At 52.7% G+C, this 18,019-nt stretch overlaps 1 protein-coding gene across 1 annotated transcript; it reads right to left on the reverse strand.

Moving 5' to 3' along the window:
- Positions 1 to 1,063: 1,063 nt before the first annotated feature.
- On the reverse strand, positions 1,064 to 14,301 carry LOC102557773 (uroplakin-3b). The gene is made up of 6 exons (XM_014609851.3): positions 14,110 to 14,301; positions 11,917 to 12,066; positions 9,510 to 9,732; positions 4,783 to 4,859; positions 3,998 to 4,127; positions 1,064 to 3,071 (listed from the first exon to the last, which is right to left on the reverse strand). The coding sequence occupies exons 1-6, from the start codon at positions 14,165 to 14,167 to the stop codon at positions 2,915 to 2,917; spliced, it is 795 nt and encodes a 264-aa protein (XP_014465337.1). The 5' UTR covers positions 14,168 to 14,301; the 3' UTR covers positions 1,064 to 2,914.
- Between the last annotated feature and the right edge of the window lie 3,718 nt (positions 14,302 to 18,019).

Below are 18,019 nucleotides of genomic sequence, written 5' to 3' on the forward strand. Positions count from 1 at the left end.
CTGCTTGTTCTGAGGTCCTGCAGAAGTCCCCTGGCAGCCAAAGTAGCCGAGAACAAACACTGCACACCTGAGGATACAGGGACACAGATGCCCTGGTAACCACTGCTCGCTATACACCCCCTCCCTTCACAATCACAGTAACATAGGAAGACAACAGAAGTTACAACTTCAATAGAAGCTAGACCAGGTCACTGTCCCTGTCCCTGTTCTACTGATAGGGAAATGGAGAGGAAGGGACATGGCCAAGGGCACACAGGAGGTCAGTAACAGAGACCCCCAAGGGCTGTGCTATACTCACTGCACTGGCTGTCTCCACCCATGCTCCTGATTCAGGATGGGAGCTCTAGCTTCCTGTGCAAGGCGTTAGCCAGCAGGATTGTTGTTGTCTGAGATCATATTGGTGAGGGCTGACATTTCACATTTTGTCTTGCACAGAGATGCATTGCTCTCCCCGCCCAGCCCATTTTCATGGGGCATGCGTGCAATTCTTATTCTTCCCATTCCAAGGTCTGCATCAGCACTGACTAGCCCTACCTCTTTCTCAGACACAGGCCACCCCTTCCCCTTCAGCTCAGTCTTTCTGAGCCTCTTTCACCCTCCAGCCTCCTTGCACATCCACCCGCCTGCAGGAAAATGCCGTGACATTCCTTGGCCTAAGATGCTTGTGTCTTTACACAGTTTAGCCTGCTCATGGCTCCCCTCTGTAGTTTTGGGTGCTTGAGGCCTTTCCTGGCTGTGCAGCATTGCTGTATATCAAACAGCTGCTGCACCCAGTTGATGCCAATGCACTTGGTAAGTCCTTCTGGTGGAAGGTGCCATGTTAGGGAAATGTCATTCGTGACATCTCTGGCTCCTGGAATGCACCATTTTCTTGCAGTTATACCATGGCCACATTGTTTGGTGGGGTGGTAAACAAAGCTGGGTGAAGATGAAGATGGAGCTGGAGCTGTGTAGCAGTTTGTGCTTGCAGTGTGTGCTTAGCAGTTCTGCCTCCTAGACACTCCCTGATCAGGAAGGTTTGGGACAGCTGCAGAGGTCAGAAAGGGCAACAGAGATGCAGCACTTTAAAAATGCATACTACAGTTTACTTCTCAGGGGGCAGATCATTTGTATAAACTGACCCCTTCCCCCAGCAATATGTACAGGAAGCTGAGCCTCTCACAGTCCTGGCTCACTGGATGGTCCCCGAGGATGGCTTCCTACTGGGGCCAGGGAGGGAAACTGGTATCTGGTCCTTTACATGAGGCCTAGAGTTCCCAAAACTGCACCCCTGCTGGGCTGATTCATCTCCTGGTAGGACAGCTCTGTTACAGCCTGACTGGGCTACTGAGTTGAGAGCACTGGTAAGACAAACCAATGTCAGTAGCCATTAAACTGAGACTTTGGCTTTGCTCCCAGCCTTTGGCCTCGCTAGATGGCTCAGATCTCACCTAGATAACTGTCTTGGACTTAGAAGCCATGGGGATAGGCTGTGGAGGGGGAATACTGCTTGCTTTCTTCCCCAGTCACCTGTTGGTGTTGGCTGTGCTGGTTGGGCCAGTTCTGGGCTCCCTTGAAGAACTGTCACATGTCAGACAACCAGGCAGAGCTTTGGAAAGGGCCTTTTTTGGAGCAGAGGAACCTCCCATGCCTCCAGCCAATCTCCTTGGTTTCACATTGACCTCAGGTGGAGCCATTATGGACAGCCTGCTGTTCTATACTGTGGGCTTGGGAGTAAAGAGTAAAGAGCAAGCCATTGCGGGGAGGGGAATGATGAGGTCACAGGCTGGATCACCATTGAGTCATCGTGGGCCAAACAGCCAGGAACGAATGCCACTGGCAGAATCCAGGTCTAGACTCCCTCAAACTGGCCAAAAGAGAGCTGTTTGGATCCAGGTGTCTGGCCCAGGCCCATGCCTGTCTCCTGGAGCAGCTTCTGCTATGCTGGGATGGGGAGAAAAGCCACTGAGAGCAGCAAGTCCTTGCCTGTTCCCCACACTGTGGATACAGCATTGAGGTTTTAGCAGAGGGAAGATCAGGCTGGGCTGGACTGGGCTGGGCTTGGTTTGCTGCTGGCCTTTCCATGCTTAGGGTCTTTGCTCTTGTTGCAATGTTACCACCCCTGGAAAAGAGAATCAACAGGACAAGGCGGACTGCCAGACTAGCACAGCACCCAGGGATGTGCCCTGGGCAAGGGGAGGCTCCTTCTCCAGAGCACCCGGCTGGGCTGCTTCCTCTGCTTACCCGGAGGCGGCAGCCTTGGTTCCCACAGCAGTGCAGGGAGGAGGCTCTGCAGAAAGGGGATCCAGCTGCCCATGCTCTCCTGCTCCTGCCTCCCCGCATCCTTGTGCTGTGCTGTCCCCATGTGGCCTCGCCCTGTCAGCGACGCTGTAGCTGCTTACCGCATCTGCCTCACTGGCACGGGATCCTGGCCAGGGACGCCTGCCAGCATCCGCACCTCGGCAACCCCCCTCCACAGGCTCCTGTTGTTATTCTGGCCCCATCAATAAGTCTGGGAATCAAATGAATCCTGTGAGCCACAAATTGTGGAGAGAGGCTGGTGGGCACCAAACCCTGAGCTCAGCACTGGGGAGCGGCATGGGGAGTTAGCAGAGCCTGACCTTTGATTGACAGGGGCTGGGAGCGTGGTGTGTTTACAAGAGCCACGACCAGGCAGGGCAGTAGAAGCAACAACAGCAAGGCAGGGACTGGAGCTGAGGGCCTGCGTGGGGTCCCCTCCCTTCCTGGTGCCATTTGAGGCCTGGCAGCCCAGGGCGTGTGAATACAGTGCTGGGCTGGGTGCAGGAATGGGGGCTGTGTAGTGGGGTGCAGGGTGGGGGCGCTGGGGTCAGGGGCCAGCAGGGAAGTTGAAGCCATATGTAGAGCCTGAGTGCACATCAGCGAGCCAGGGACCGTGGAGCAAGGGAAGCTGTGGCTAAGAAGAGGCAGCTGGGGACCCTGGCACATCACTGGGGGGCTGGGGTGGGGCCTGAGATGGAGGGATGTGGTGGGTATCATAGCGCCGCCCCTTGAAGGACCCGGCAGGCGGCTCCTCTGCCACGACAGGATCCTCTCGCTGCCAGAGCTTAAAGCTGCAAGAAACAGAGAGACTGTAAGCATGGAGGCAGTCAGTCGCAGGGAGATGCACAGGGGACCGGACAGTACCCCCTCCCGGCCCTCCCACAGCACCTGGCTGAGCTGCTGGCTGTGCAACGGCCAAACCACCCTCCACCCAGCTGAGAAGGTAGGGCAGGAAGGCCCCCAGGGCAAGCTGGCCCCACCCTGGCCTCATCCCACCAGGTGCTGAGGGCAACTGGCTGGGAAACTGGGGTAACTGCTCCTGAGGGAAAATGGCTGGGAAAAGAAATAACCCCAAAATTGGTTTTCTGTTCAAAGCAAAGCTGAAACCTGTGGCCGAGAGCCCGGCGGGAGTAATGGAGTCATGGCATGAAGGGCAATGCAATGGGAGGATGCTTCGTGTGATGGCCACGGGATGTGCCCTGTGCCTTCTTGTGGGGCCATGGCTGAAGGACAGCCTCTGAGCAGGGAGGCAAAGCAATAGGGCCACTTCAAACACCTCTGGACAGGCAAGGGAAGAGACTGGTGCCAGCTAAGCTCCATACAGACAGCTTCCTAGGACTGACCAGATCAGAAAGCCACTCTCTGGAGAAAGGAGACTGTCTGTCTGGAGAGGCTGGGCCTGCCACTGCTGGAGAGGGGAAGCTCCAGGTAGCATGCAGACCTCCTGTTCTCTCCAGTGCCTTGAGGTGTCCCTGCTGGCAGGTTTAAACAGGCCTCTGGTGTAAGCCAGCTGGCTGGGCACTGTGGGCACCATGGGTCACCCAAGGGAACAACAGAGGGTCCCAGGTCCAGCCAGACCCATTCACACCAGGCAGGGGGAGGCAGTCCACAGGAGGTGAGCAAGTGCTGGGGGCCCTTAGAGTCCCACAGGCTCAGGCTGACCGATTGCTCCCTTAGCAGAAAAGCCGGGCTGGTCTGCGTTCCCCTTGGGGCTTACCACTCATAGGCGCTTGTGCAGAGGAATGCAATGGTCAGGATGCCGACTAAGCTGGAAAGGATGACGGTGATGACAACCATGGTGCCGCTGCGCCTCCCTGGCCAGGTGTCAATGGTGCTTGACCTGTGGCCTGCAGCACACAGAAGGAGAGAGGAGTGGAGGGGATCTCCTGGAGGACTGAAACCAGTGCCATGAGGGAGGAGAAACCAGCTGTGGAGGGTGCTGGATACGGAAGGGTCTGGGAGGAGAGGGAGGTCCTGAGCAGAAATAGGGAGGAAGATGGCAGAGATTGGGATCACTGGGGTCCAGTTCCCTCTGTAGTGCTCAGTGCTGCTCAGTCATTTCCTTGCTGAGCTTTCACTTTCCTCTCTGGTTCAGTATTGTGACTGTTTGACGAGTGTCTGATTCCCCCTAAGGACTGGAAAACAGTTGTCATACAGGGTGTATGACTGCTGCTATAAGGCCAAATGTGGAGAGGCAGCGCTGTTCCATCTGGCTCACCCCGGCAGTGAGACCAAGTGAGTCCCAGTAGTTAAAACTTGGGTTATGAAAAGCCGAGTCTTTCTGAGAGGGGAAGGGGCTGCTGCACTTGTGAAGAGATCCTGTAAGAAAGTCCATTTCAGGCATAGGTCAGTGCTGCCCCTCAGGGATTCATTACAAACTCTGGAAGTCTGCAGCCATTTTTTGTGCTGCCCAGGCAGTGGGAATAGGCACATGCAGGGCTTAAAGGGAACAAGAGCCTTACCAGTGAAACTGGTAAGTGGTCCCTGTCCTGCTGGCATTACCTTGCTTCAGAGTGATTCTTTCAGACCATCTTGTCTCTGCCTTGGCGCCATTGGAATCCAGGATGAGAAACTTCACTCTGAAAGAAGGGGGAGCATGGAGGAAAGAGAGAAGGTCATAGATTCATAGATTCATAGATGTTAGGGTCGGAAAGGACCTCAATAAATCATCGAGTTTGACCCCCTGCATAGGCAGGAAAGAGTGCTGGGTTTAGATGACCCCAACTGGATGCCTATCTAACCTCCTCTTGAAGACCCCCAGGGTAGGGGAGAGCACCACCTCCCTTGGGAGCCCGTTCCAGACCTTGGCCACTCGAACTGTGAAGAAGTTCTTCCTAATGTCCAGTCTAAATCTGCTCTCTGCTAGCTTATCGCCATTATTTCTTGTAACCCCCAGGGGCGCCTTGGTGAGTAAAGCCTCACCAATTCCCTTCTGTGCCCCCGTGATGAACTTATAGGCAGCCACAAAGTCGCCTCTCAACCTTCTCTTGCGGAGGCTGAAGAGGTCCAGGTGCCCTAGTCTCTCCTCATAGGGCTTGGCCTGCAAGCCCTTAACCATACGAGTGGCCCTTCTCTGGACCCTCTCCAGGTTATCCACATCCCTCTTGAAGTGTGGCGCCTAAAACTGCACGCAGTACTCCAACTGCGGTCTGACCAGCGCCCGATAGAGGGGAAGTATCACCTCCTTGGTTCTGTTCGTCATGCATCTGCTGATGCACGATAAAGTACCATTAGCTTTCCTGATGACTTCGTCACACTGAATACTCATGTTCATCTTGGAGTCGACTAGGACTCCAAGATCCCTTTCTGCTTCTGTGCCTCCAAGCAGGTCATTTCCTAGGCAGTAGGTATGCTGGACATTTTTCCTCCCTCGGTGCAGCACTTTGCATTTCTCCTTGTTGAATTGCATTCTGTTGTTTTCCGCCCATATGTCCAACCGGTCCAGGTCTGTTTGTAGTTGTTCCCTGCCCTCCGGCGTGTCCACATCTCCCCATAGCTTTGTGTCATCTGCAAACTTGGACAGAGTACACTTCACTCCCTCATCCAAGTCGCTGATGAAGACATTGAAGAGTATTGGTCCAAGGACCGAGCCCTGCGGGACCCCACTGCCCACACCCTTCCAGGTCGATACTGACCCATCCACTGCGACTCTCTGGGTGCGACCCTCCAGCCAATTCACCACCCACCGGACTGTGCAGTCATCCAAGTCACAGCCTCTTAACTTGTTCACCAGTATGGGGTGGGATACCCTATCGAAGGCCTTCCTGAAGTCTAAGTATACGACATCCACCCCAGTCCTGCGTCCAGGCGTTTTGTAACCTGGTCATAAAAAGAGACTAGATTAGTCAGGCATGATCTACCTGCTACGAACCCGTGCTGATTTCCCCTCAGCATAATTTTTCCTGCCGGGCTCTCACAAATGTGAGCCTTGATAATTTTTTCAAAGACTTTGCCTAGGATGGAGGTGAGACTGACTGGCCTATAGTTGCCTGGGTCCTCCTTCCTCCCCTTCTTGAAAATGGGGACTACATTGGCCCTTTTCCAGTCCTCCGGGACCTGGCCCGTGTGCCATAAGCGTTCAAATATTCCCGCCAGTGGCTGCGCAATGATGTCGGCCAGTGCCTTCAGCACCCTCGGATAGAGCTCGTCCGGGCCTGCCGACTTGAACGCATTCAGTTCCTCCAAGTGACTCTGCACCATCTCAGGGTCTACGCATGGAAGTCTGGCGCCATGCTGCTGCCTCTCTACAACCCCAGTGAGAGACTTGTCGTGCCCCTCGCTTAGGAACACTGAAGCAAAGAACTCGTTGAGGAGTTCAGCCTTGTCCCCCTTGTCTGTCACCAATTGCTTATGCCCATCTAGTAGGGGTCCTATTCCACCCTGGACCTTCCTTTTACTCCCTAAAAAACAATGTTTTGTTAACCTTAACTTGGGATGCCATCCTCAGCTCCATGGTAGCTTTGGCCCGTCTAACTGCCTCCCTGCAAGCGCGAGCAGAGGAGGTATACTCCTCTTTAGTAATCTCTCCCCGTTTCCACTTTTTATATGCCCCCCTTTTAGCCTGTAGACTGCTCTGGATTTCTCTGCTCAGCCAAGGAAACCTCTTGGCCCCTTTCCCCCTTTTTCCCCTCATCGGAATCATCTCCCTCTGTGCCCGAAGGATCATTTCCTTAAGGCACAGCCACCCTTCCTGGGCTCCCAACTCTTTAAAACTCCTACTCTGCAGTGCGTCCTTGACTAATCACCTGAGTTCACTGAAGTCAGCTTTCCTAAAGCACTTTCACCCTACTAGTTACCTTACCCACTTGATGTCTTATGGTGAATTCTATTGTTTTGTGATCACTGTCCCCCAGGTGACCACCGATCTGTAGGTCTCCTACCATGTCATCCCCCGTTGCCAATACCAGGTCCAGTAAGGCATTCCCCCTAGTGGGACCATGTACTTCCTGCGTCAGATGGAGGTCCTGTATGCAGGATAGGAACCTGCGTGAACAGTGGGACTTTGCTGTCTGCGTCTCCCAGCAGATGTCTGGGTACTTTAGGTCCCCCATGACTACCGCCTCCCTGGTTTTTATGGTCTCTGAGAGCTGCCTCAGGAGCCCCAAATCTGGTTCTTCCCCTTGGTGTGGGGGTCTGTAGCAGACCCCTACCACCAAATCCCTTTCTCCTTGACCTCCATGTAACCTAACCCATAATCCTTCTACTTTCTCCTCCTTCGATTCCGTTTTGATAAGGGTCGATGTATATCGCTCATTGACATAGAGCACAACCCCTCCCCCTCTCTTCCCCACCCTGTCCTTTCTGTACAGCTTATTACCCTCAATGTGTACCGCCCAGTCGTGGGAAGAATCCCACCAGGTTTCTGTTAGCCCTACTAAGTCGTAGGTGTTTTCTGCAAGCAGGAGCGCTAGTTCATCCTGCTTGTTCCCCATACTCCTAGCATTAGTATATAGGCACTTGAGCCCTGCGACTGGCGTCTTCCATTGCCTTCATATTTTGCTACCTCTTCCATTCCTCACCCTGCTCATCAAGATTTTATGGCAGGGTCAGGAAAGCCACCAAGTGATCTCAGGGTCTCCCCAATCCTCCAGAAAAAGTGGGAGAAATTTGGAGATTAAAACAAAAGTGTAGCTTGCAAGATGTATTTCAATACTAAGGTCAGTGAAATCTAGCTGGAATCCAGCCCCTCTTTCCCTTTGGCACCAGAGATGCTGAAGCAAATTGCAAAGCCAGATAGGTCTCTTGCGCTCCATGATAAAAAACATCCTGTTTAACAGGCAATCCCTGGGTCTGTCCATGTTAGCCAGTCCAAGACTCCTGCCTACTGGAGGGGCTGAGGCTCTGCTGGTATCAAGTGATGGACCTGTGCTGAATCTAAAGGAGCTGTAGTGCATGAGACCAGCAGATGCTCTGGGCTTTTATCTTGTCTGAATTTTAAGGCTGGAAAGGACTGATATTGTCCCTTCTGCAGGCCACAGAGCCTTATCATTCATTACTGGAGTGAGGCTGTAGCTTCTTTTTGAGTTGTGACATTTCTTTTGGAAGGACAGATAGTGATTCTTGAGTGCTGGAGAATCCCCAGCAGTTAATTATCCTCCCTATTTAAACATCCGTCCATATTTCTCATGTGCATTTGTTTCTTTTCAGTGTCCAGCTATTGGGTCTCACTTTGACTGGGAACATGAAGGAAGCCCCTGCTCTCAGAAGCCATGTAGTGTAGGAACAAATGGATTGTGATCTTGCCCCCTCCGAATCTGCTCTTTGGGAAACTAGAGAGAGCAAGCATAAAAAAATCCCAGGCTCAAGGTCCCCGAAGCATCTCAGGTCCTGTGGGATCACATGTCAGAATAAGTAGGAAGGAGAGAATGGAGGAGAAATCTTCCCTCCTTCTCCTGAAGAGGTGCAGGTGGCACCTACATCACGATTCTATGGACAGGAGCCAGGAACACATTGGGGGCATGAGTTCTTCAAGAGCCCAGGAGTTACTAAGGCAACTGAATCGTTAACAAGCACAAGATCCTTAACCCTGTGGTCCAAGGACTGGAAGCCAGAAGGCTCCTGGAAATGTCATTGACCCTTCTTGTCCCTTAGTCAGCCCAGCCATATAAAGTGGGTGAAAAAGAACCAGGAATCTCCTTAGAGCGTGCATATGCTGAAGAGAGAAGTAACTGGGGGAGAGAAAACTCAGCTGCAGCCAAGGTGGAAAGATTCATAGGGTCGGAAGGGACCTCAGTGGACCATCTAGTCCAACCCGCTGCCCCTGGCAGGCAAGAAAAGGGTCATCAAACCTGGGATCATATGATCCCATCCAGGTGCCTGTCCAGTCCAAGATGCTGTACTGCTCAGAGGTGATAGGGAACTCACAAGGCTGGGAGAGAAGAGTTGGGGCCCTTAATATGAAAGATGTTTAATGTCTTAACAGTAAGCTCTTTGGGGCAGGGACCTCTTTCTGTGCTGTGTTTGTACAGTGCCTAGCACAGAGAGGCCCTGCTCTATGCCTGGCACTCTTCAGAGCTACCTACTGCAATCCAAAAAACCCACTAACCTCCCTTCTCCATGTACAGCTGGACTGAGCCCCCTCCTGCCTCCAGCTGCCTGTTTCACTGACTGAAGGTTTCTACAAACTGCCAAGAGGTTATTCTGCATCCCCCTGGGTGTACTTGATGGGGGATGTGCCCCTGGAGGCAGGTGATGCCTTGCTGATTTACCTTGGGGTCATTCTGCCTCACCTGTAGGGCCCGGGGTTGGGCAGGGGTCCATTGCAGTGCTGCTGGCTGTTGTCGTTCCTGCAGAAAGCATCACTGCCTACTCGGAGCACGCTTGTGTTGGTGCTCCTAGGACATGGGAAGAAGGTGATGGTAGTCCTCAAGGTCATGTAATGGAGAGCAGTCGAGAGCCGCTGGTAAGGTGGGATGTCAGTGCGAGATGTTGGGTTTTTTAAACTGGAGGTTGCTGTTGGTTAAAGATGAGGTGAGAGGGAGCATTGATCAGATTGGGGGTGAGAGAGACAGACTTGAGGCAATGCCAAGATCCTGGGGGGTCAGGGTTGAATCCCAGCCTTGCCAGTGACTTCCTAAGTGACTTTGGGCTGTCATTTAACCTTTCTGTACCTTAATTGCCTGTGGATACAATGAAAATCTCAACCTTCCTCATGTCATGGAGACATGCTGGGAGGCTAATTCTGTTGCCACAGAGGGGCTCAGGTACTGTGATCCTAGGGATATAAACACACTAAAAATCTGCAATCCAAACATTGTACAACTAGAAACACACACAGAGCAGGGATGGTCTCAGGACTGGCCAAGGTCCTGGTTACAGCAGACTTGCAAACACTACACCTGTTCAGGACTAGAGGTGAGGCTTCCGCTTGCACCTGACTGCTCTAAAAGCACAAGGCTGCTGCTGTAGCTATAGCAGAGGCTGGGCTTATAACCTGAAAAAGGGCATGTGGCCAGCAGAGAATGAACTTGGGCTCTCCCTTGGGCACTGCGCCAACACCTCCTCTGGTCTCTGACCTGAGTTAGGTGGTGCTTTACACTTAGGCTAAACAGGATAAAACCTGCTTAAGGCTTCCACTGGGGCTGGTAATCTGCAGCAAGGACACAGGTTACATCACTTGAATGCTTGCATTCCTCCTAGTGACATGCTCAGAGGGCAGTCCTGGGAAGGTGCATTAATACAGATGGTGTTGTGCCCTGTGGCTGCTCGCACCTCAGCCAGGCTAACCCTGCTGTTCAGCCTGGGGTGCTGCTCACCCACATAAACTCTGTAGCAAAATCCTACCCCAGGCCTGGGAGACCTCTTGGTAGATAAACTGCATCCCTACTGTATGTCTTTCTTGTTTGGTGTAGGCTGGCAAAACTCCTGGGGTAATCTGGCACTGTCCTATGACAATGGCCATGAGTCCTGCCTGCATCTTTATAGCATGGCTGTGCAGGAGAAGCCAAAGCCAGAGTGGAACATGTCTGCTGAATGGCAAGGCCATATCAACTAGTGCCTGTGGATGCCAATGACAGTGTCCCCCTCCCCCCTACAAGGACAGAGAGCACTGAGCAGCCTGCAGGGTGGGGGACATGGGAGAGCCTATTGATGGACTGGCAGCAGGGCCACATAGGTAGACTGTGATACACAGGAGGATAGAAATGTTCCAGGCCTGGGGAGGAGATGGGAACCTAAGATGCAACAGCAACAGAGTGGATGGTAGTTGGCAGGCAACACTGGCCCTACTGGCTGGGCTGGGAATATCACAGGACTGTTATGAGCACCTCTGCCCCAGAGGCAGATATCTGCAAAAGGGCAGATGAAGTTATCCCCACTGTAAACAGGCTGAGATAAGAGCAGTTGAGGGCCATGCTCCAGGGTGGGAGCTGATCATGTGCAGGACTCAGAAAGGTACATCTCTCCCCTCCTCTCCCCTCCCCTCCCCTTCACACAGTCTGGTGCAGCAGCTGGGAGCAAACCAAGGGCCAAGGTTTCCCCTCAGGCATTAACTAGAGTAGAGACGACAAACCTGCAGGACCGGTGGCTCCGACCCACCATGGCTGACCCCACATTCCTGGGAATCTATCAGCCCCTTACCCTAAAATTCCAGGCAGGTGCATGGGCTAACGCCCATTACTACTATTCAAACTATTGGCCTTGAAGGCCTGGGAAAGCATGTTTCCCTTTACCAATGGCTGGAGGCAGTGCAGATAGTCTGGATGGCAGCTGTCCACCCTGCCTGGACTGAAAAAGACATTGGGAGCCCTCAGGGTGAGCTCTTACATAGTTTTCCCACTATCTTAGATCTCTCAGTCTTGAGGCCCTGGGCATCAGAAGTCATTCTAGAAATTCAAGCCTAAGTGAATTATTTGCTCAAAGTTACAGAGTAAGCCAGTAGCAGAGCCAGGATGAGTGCCTAGGCCTCTCAGTGCCTTTTCCTGCCCAGGCTGCCTTTGCTACCCCAGTGGCTATAGATTAGGTGGGAAAGACAGTGGAGCTACAAACCGGTGCCCCCTAGAGAAGAGGCAGAGTTCAAATCGGACCAAGGAAGCAGAAGGTAAGTAGAGGCAGTGGTGTTCCTCCTTGACAGACAGTGTGTCCTAGTGCAAGGGAAGTCAAACGAGCAAGAGGTACAGTGAGGTTAGCAGCACATACCATTAGCGAAGGCAACAACTAGCCAGATGTCATCAGTGGCGTTCACATACTGATCGAAGATGCAGATGGGCTGGTCCAGGCTGAAGGTGGAAGCTGTGAGCTTCCCTTCCAGGGAGTTGCCTGTGATCTGCGGCGTGTAGGGCACGAGCTCTGGGAGACCACAAAGGGAAACACAGTAAGTGCCAGTAAGGGGAACACATGGTAGGGCCAGAGAGAGACAGGGTGTTCAAGCCTTCCCCTTTTCCACTGCATGGGGGATCCATCAGAAGTTGAATTGGGAATAAAAGACCACAGGCATGTGCAGGTTGAGGCTGAGCACCATTTGGATTTTCACTGCCTCGCTGCCAAGAGATAAATGGACAAACCAGGTGCCTCAAACCAACCCCAGACAGCTGCCTGGGCTAATTTGGGAGCAGGAAATCCTGTGTCTGTGCGGAGGATGGACCATGCAATCTTGGAGGTCCCTGTCATCCTAAATCAGGGACTCTGCCTCAGCTGCATTCGCTTTCAAGGCTCCTGCTGGCATTCTGGGCTGGCTCCTTCTTTGCTCTAGGCTGGCAGGGCTCCAGAGGCAAAAAGGCATTGCTTGCTGCCTACAATAGAGCAACACTGATCTGTGCCAGCTGATCTGTGCCCTGGGCACCAATGTGACTGATGCCCCCACGGTTCAACCTGGGAAAGGGCTTCCTGCAAAGCAGATGAACAGGCTACTAGAGCTCTGCCCTATCCTAACTTCCAAACCTCTGGAGTCCATCCCCATCCTCCTCCAACAAAGTAAGCAAGCCCCCAAACACCTGCTCACCTCCTCTTCCAGCATGCTCGCCTGCCGTGGTCCTTCCAGTGTCTCCCTGCCTGCCCACCCCCTACCCAGCCTGTCTTGCTGGACACGCATGCATGTCTGGAAAGGTCTCAGCAGCTTCTTGTGCTTTGTGTGGGAAGTACATGAGGTTTAAAGGTGTCTGGTGCCCAGCAGGGGCTGTGGGGCTTGATCCCAGAACTCCAAAAGCAGCCGGAGCCTGGGGCCAGCAGGGAGGGACTTGGGGAGGAGCATGAGAGAGGAGAACTGCTAGACTAATGCTTTCACCAGTTCCCCTCACATGCCTCTGGGAGTTCACAGCTCAAACTAGTATCACCTGAATATCTGCTGGTGCTAATCGCAGAGGTGTAACCGGTTGTACTTGCTCCTGTCCAGGCCTTTCCAAATTGTCCCTCACAGGCCATGGGCCAGTGCTTGCCCAGTCCAGTTCTAAAGGAGCCCCGTAGTCCTCTGTGACTGAACAGGCTGCTGGACTGGCAGCTCCGGACCCCGGAGTCTTTATTGCTCCGTTGTGTTGTAGTTGCAATGAGGCTCAAGATACAGATATCCCCTGCCCCAGACAGCTTACAATCCCTGACCCAGATGGGTACAGCATGGACACCAGCAGGGCCAATGGGCCCCAGCCCTGGTGTGGAGAGGCCACTTGCACCATGAGAAGACCGTTCAGTCTCCACAGCCCATTCAGCTCCATGCCCCCTTCAGTGCAGCTGACTATTGCCATAGCTTCCCAGTGTAGATGCTGGGCCAGGGGGAACAGACTGGTTCCATGAGCTTCATTTCACCACAGAGCTGCAGGTGGCCCTGGTTTCAGTCTCTTCCAAGAGGTGCCCAGCTCCTTGCCACATTAGCAAATCCAAACAGTAGATGCCCAGTTCAGAGGCCCAGCTCTCCCTGCTACTCTGAGGCTGTGTGACTGCCCAGGGAGAGAAGACCCGGAGGTCCCTCTAGCCAAGTGAAAGCCAGGGGTGGGAATACAGCCCAGCTCCATGCTGATGCCAGGGCCACCTGCCTCTGGCAGCAAGCTGGTCCCGAGGCACTCACCATGCAGCTGACCCAAAGCCCAGTGGAAATCAGTGGGTCTTTCCACTCTCTCCAGTGAGCTTTGGATCAGGTCTCAAACGCTTCCCCAAGAGCAGCAGGAGCAGTGATCTTAATGCAAAGCCGTTCAACAGCTGTAGGATACAAGGGGTTTCATGTCTCCCCGACTGATGTTTTGGAGAGGAATGCCCCATCCCCACCAAATTCCCTTCTTCCATTATGAATTTAGCAGAAAAAACCTGTCGGCTCCTAGAGCTCTCCCTCCCCACAGCCGTCAGCCACTCCTCACAAAGGAAAAGCAGCACCTGGTAACATCCCCTGTAGTAACAAAAACTTACCTAGGCCCTTGACCAGGCAGCTCCCAGTCAGCACCAGCAGCACCAGGGGCAGCTCCATCGTAGCACTGGTTCTCCCCAAGCTTTCCTCTGAATCAGAGTAGACACCTCTGAGGTCACGCTGCCTCTCCCGCTGCCCAGTGTACTGGTGTGAAGAGGATGACGAGGGTAGGATCTTTCCCCACAACCCAACCCTGAGGTTGTCTGCTGTCCCTCCTCTCCCCCCACCCTGCATCCCTCCCACCTCCTGTCCCCCTTGGGAGGATCCAGTCCTGATAGCAAACAGGTCAGGCTGGTTCTTCCAAAGCGCTCAACCCCCCTGTTGAAAACAGAGCAGCCAGACTAGGGTATGAGGCCATCCCCTTTGGCTGGGTAGGAGTGGGAGGATGAACAATACCCTTTTAGCAGCTGGGCTGGACTTGCAGGGAGCTGTGACCTTCCACTCACATTTGCAACAAAGGAGCAAAAGTATCTGAGGCTACCCCTTCTCCTAGCTGGTGTATGCAGCTTTGCTCCAGCTGACACCCAGCTGCTCAATCCCTCACCAGCTCTGTTGGGGCTTAGCGATACTGCAGGCAGGTAGGAGCTGGGACCCTAGATCTGAGCCCTGCCCAGCTGTGAACCTGTTTGTTTGGTTCAACAGGATAAGGGTCTCTGGGTTAGCCTGGAAGCCAGACAGGATGAATCTCATAGTCCCTTCAGCCTTAAGTGCTGTGAATTATAGGGGATTTGATGTCACCCTTACAGGTGCCATCCTCAGTCCTGTGAGCACCAGGCCCAGAGGAGTTACCTTCACAAAGCTCCTCTGAGGTAGGACAGTGTTATCATCACCCATGTCCTGCAGAAGAGGAAATGAGGCACAGGAGCACTTGGTCCCCACAGCTCAGCCAGAATTTCCATATGATGGGTACTGATCTCTAAAAAAGATCTGCCTGAACAGAAGCTGAGTTCTTTGGGAAATGTGTCCATTGCAGACACTCAGCCCTTGAGAACCCAGCCCCATGTGGTCAAGTCATCCCATAGCGGGGTCTGTGGTCCTTCCAAATTTTCTGAGTCTTGGCCTAATGTTTCACCTGGAAGACCACCCACCCTGAACTCAGATGCAGCGCCCTTGACCTGGGTTAGGGTGGGCAGGCCCCAAGCTGCCCCTTGTGCCCAAACACCTTACATTATGGCGACATTCAGCTACAACCCCAAGTCAGAGGTGCTTAGGCCTCTGCCCAGTTATGGAGAGAGACAGGATGAAAAGCAAATTGAGGGAGTTTTTTTCCATTAATGGGCCTCAAAATTTGCAGCTTGGGTGGATCCAGCCTTCACTTTATAGATGAAGAAACCCATGAACAGAGAACCCAGGCCCAGAATTCACAAAGGAGGTGCCCAGTCCTGGCTGGCTCAGGAGCCAAGCACTTGTGGCTCTGTAACTGGAGTGGTAAACTGGGCTTTAACTGGGCAGTGGGTGTGAAGCACCTCTGCCAACCAGGCCCCTGTGTGTCCCATGCTGAAGGCTGCCAATGACTGAGGCACCAGCATTTGCCACAGTTTAGGTCTGAGGTCACAGATCCTGCTTCTCCCCATAGGATGTTTTTCTTCCCTTGGACCATGTTATTTTCTGATATTCCTTGCTGTGCTGCATGTGTTTCTGGGCCTCCTACGTTGTTTCTCTGCCCTCCAGGCATGCTGGGGGGGAGGCACTGGAAACCAGCTTCAGCTCTGGTTTTACACTGCATTTTTGGCATTCTTGGCAAGTTGGACAGTGTAGCAGAAACCTGCCTGAATGAATTTGCCTTTCAGAATGGGAACAATCCACCACTGGAGTGTATTCTTCCAGGGGAATGAGGAACACAGGACTATAAGGGACCACTCTGACTACCAAGTCCAGTCTTCTGAGGTCACAGGTTATTGTGACATAGATGGTGAGCCCCAAGAAGTCCACAAGTACATCTGCTCCAAGGACTGAGCCCAGCAGGAAAAGATGAGACCTCTGGGTCTGAGCCTACTTCCAGTGACCCCAATGCGAATGATGATGACACCATTACCGTACATGGCATCACATCTTGAGGAGGATAAGCTGCCAGGAGTCACTGGGAGCTTTGCCATGGACTTCACACACTTTGTATGCATCATGGTAAAGCATCTGGTCCCAGGGGTGCCCACAGAAACCCCAGCATTTGTTCTTCCTGAGCAACTTTCATCTTAGAAGGATATTTGGGAGGTGAACACAAAGTGCTGTCAAGCTTTCTCTTTATACTGATACTCATCAGGAGCTGAAATGCCATGAGGCCCCATTTCACATTCCTTAGAGCTGAAAAAAGCTCATTTGATAAACACAAAACTGGATCTCAGGCCCTTCCCTTGTGCACGTAGCTGTGTGAGTGCCGTGTGCATGCAGTAAGGGGAATGGTGAGATAGTCATGCACAAAATAGTTTAATCGTGTTTCCAGAAAACAAAGTCAGACCTTGTGACCTTCTGGCTGTGATTTCCCTTCCACTGAGATGTAGCTGAGTTTGGCCAAACTGATCGGGCCTCGTTCCAATCAGCTGTTTTAAGAAATTCTACAATTTCCATTCTTTCTTTCTTCTTCCCATGCATCTTGGAACCCTGTTTGCTTCCAAAAAATCAAAAACAGGATCTGTCCCTCACAGAGGGAAGCCATCTGCAAAAGGGGTCTTCTCCCACAGGGTCCTAGTGACAGTGCCAGCAGAAGGAGACCAGGCAAGAGGAGACATGCATCAGAGTGGGGTCAATGGGATGTGCCAAGCTGAGGCTCTGGCTTCTGGTCTCTAGCTGGAACCACCTGGAAGCCCCGATTCCTTTGCCCACACTGCAGGAAGAGCACCCATACTAGCAGTCCCACGCAGTCCCTCTGCTCTGCAGCTCCCACATTTGTTTAGGAACCTGCCTGCTACTTGCTGTTTTCTTAATAGAGTATTGGGTTCAATAGACTCACTAACAATGGCTACTGTGTTAGCTCTAATCTCAGATCAATCACTGGTGGTGTCTAGACACATGCTGGCCCATGCAGCCCACAAGCCCAACCATAATCTCCCAGAGCTAAAAGACCCCTCCAGATCCCAGCACTAGCTTGGCAATCAGGCAGAAAAAAGTAGCACAGTGATCATGAGGCCTAATAGAGAATTAAAAACACCAGCTGCTGCAACAGGCCCCTTTAATGGTAAGTTTCCAACCATTTGACAAAGGAGGGCACTGTTGTTATTCCCATTTTACAAATGGGGAAACTGAGGCACATGAAGAAGCAACTTGCATGAAGTCAATGAGCAGGCCACTGGTAGAGCTGGGGTAAAAACCCCGACCTGTCACAGACACAGCCTGGGCAGGGACACAGCTAAGGAAGCTGTATTGGCTGGGCTGCATGATGGTCTTGTTGCAGATGCTCATTACAAAAGGATCCACCCAGTGCAGTTGAACTGCGGGGGCGGGGGTGTGTGTGTGTGCAGGGTCATTGTGCTGATTGCTGACCCCCCTAAAGGGTAGGTGGGCAATTGGCCACAAACCTCGGTGGGATGGGGGTTTGCCCTGTGTTGTGCATGTGGCAATGGGAGAGTCATTGCTCTGAGTAGCATCTGCAACCCAAGTCTCCCGTTCAGATGCTCCACTCACATACATACAGGATCAGTTCTCCATCAGTAATAAACTGCCTGATTTTTAACAGTGCTCATTGCTGGTGCATAGTGGGAAAGCCAGCAGTGCAGGGACCCACATAGCTCCTCTCCTCAGACACTGCTGTCAGCGGAAGGAGGCTAAACAGTCCAGTCCAGACATAGGTTGGCTCAGTTTCATTTCCCCATCATTCAGTCAGCATGTCTCAGATTGCACTTCCTACAACACACCTAACAAACAAGTAGTGATACCTGCTTCATTCAAATGCAGAGTATTTGCAAGAATGAATGAGGG

Source organism: Alligator mississippiensis, chromosome 14 (genome assembly GCF_030867095.1).
Source record: "Alligator mississippiensis isolate rAllMis1 chromosome 14, rAllMis1, whole genome shotgun sequence".
NCBI lineage: Eukaryota > Metazoa > Chordata > Crocodylia > Alligatoridae > Alligator > Alligator mississippiensis.

What these genes read in the sequence shown, in the direction of transcription:
- LOC102557773 (XM_014609851.3), bottom strand. Translation starts at nt 14,167, where the DNA reads ATGGAGCTGCCCCTGGTGCTGCTGGTGCTGACTGGGAGCTGCCTGGTC. An exon ending in AGTTGTTGCCTTCGCTAATG is followed by an intron (nt 9,733 to 11,916) that starts GTATGTGCTGCT and finishes TTTAACCAACAG; the next exon opens with CAACCTCCAGTTTAAAAAAC. An exon ending in TGCACAAGCGCCTATGAGTG is followed by an intron (nt 3,072 to 3,997) that starts GTAAGCCCCAAG and finishes TGTTTCTTGCAG; the next exon opens with CTTTAAGCTCTGGCAGCGAG.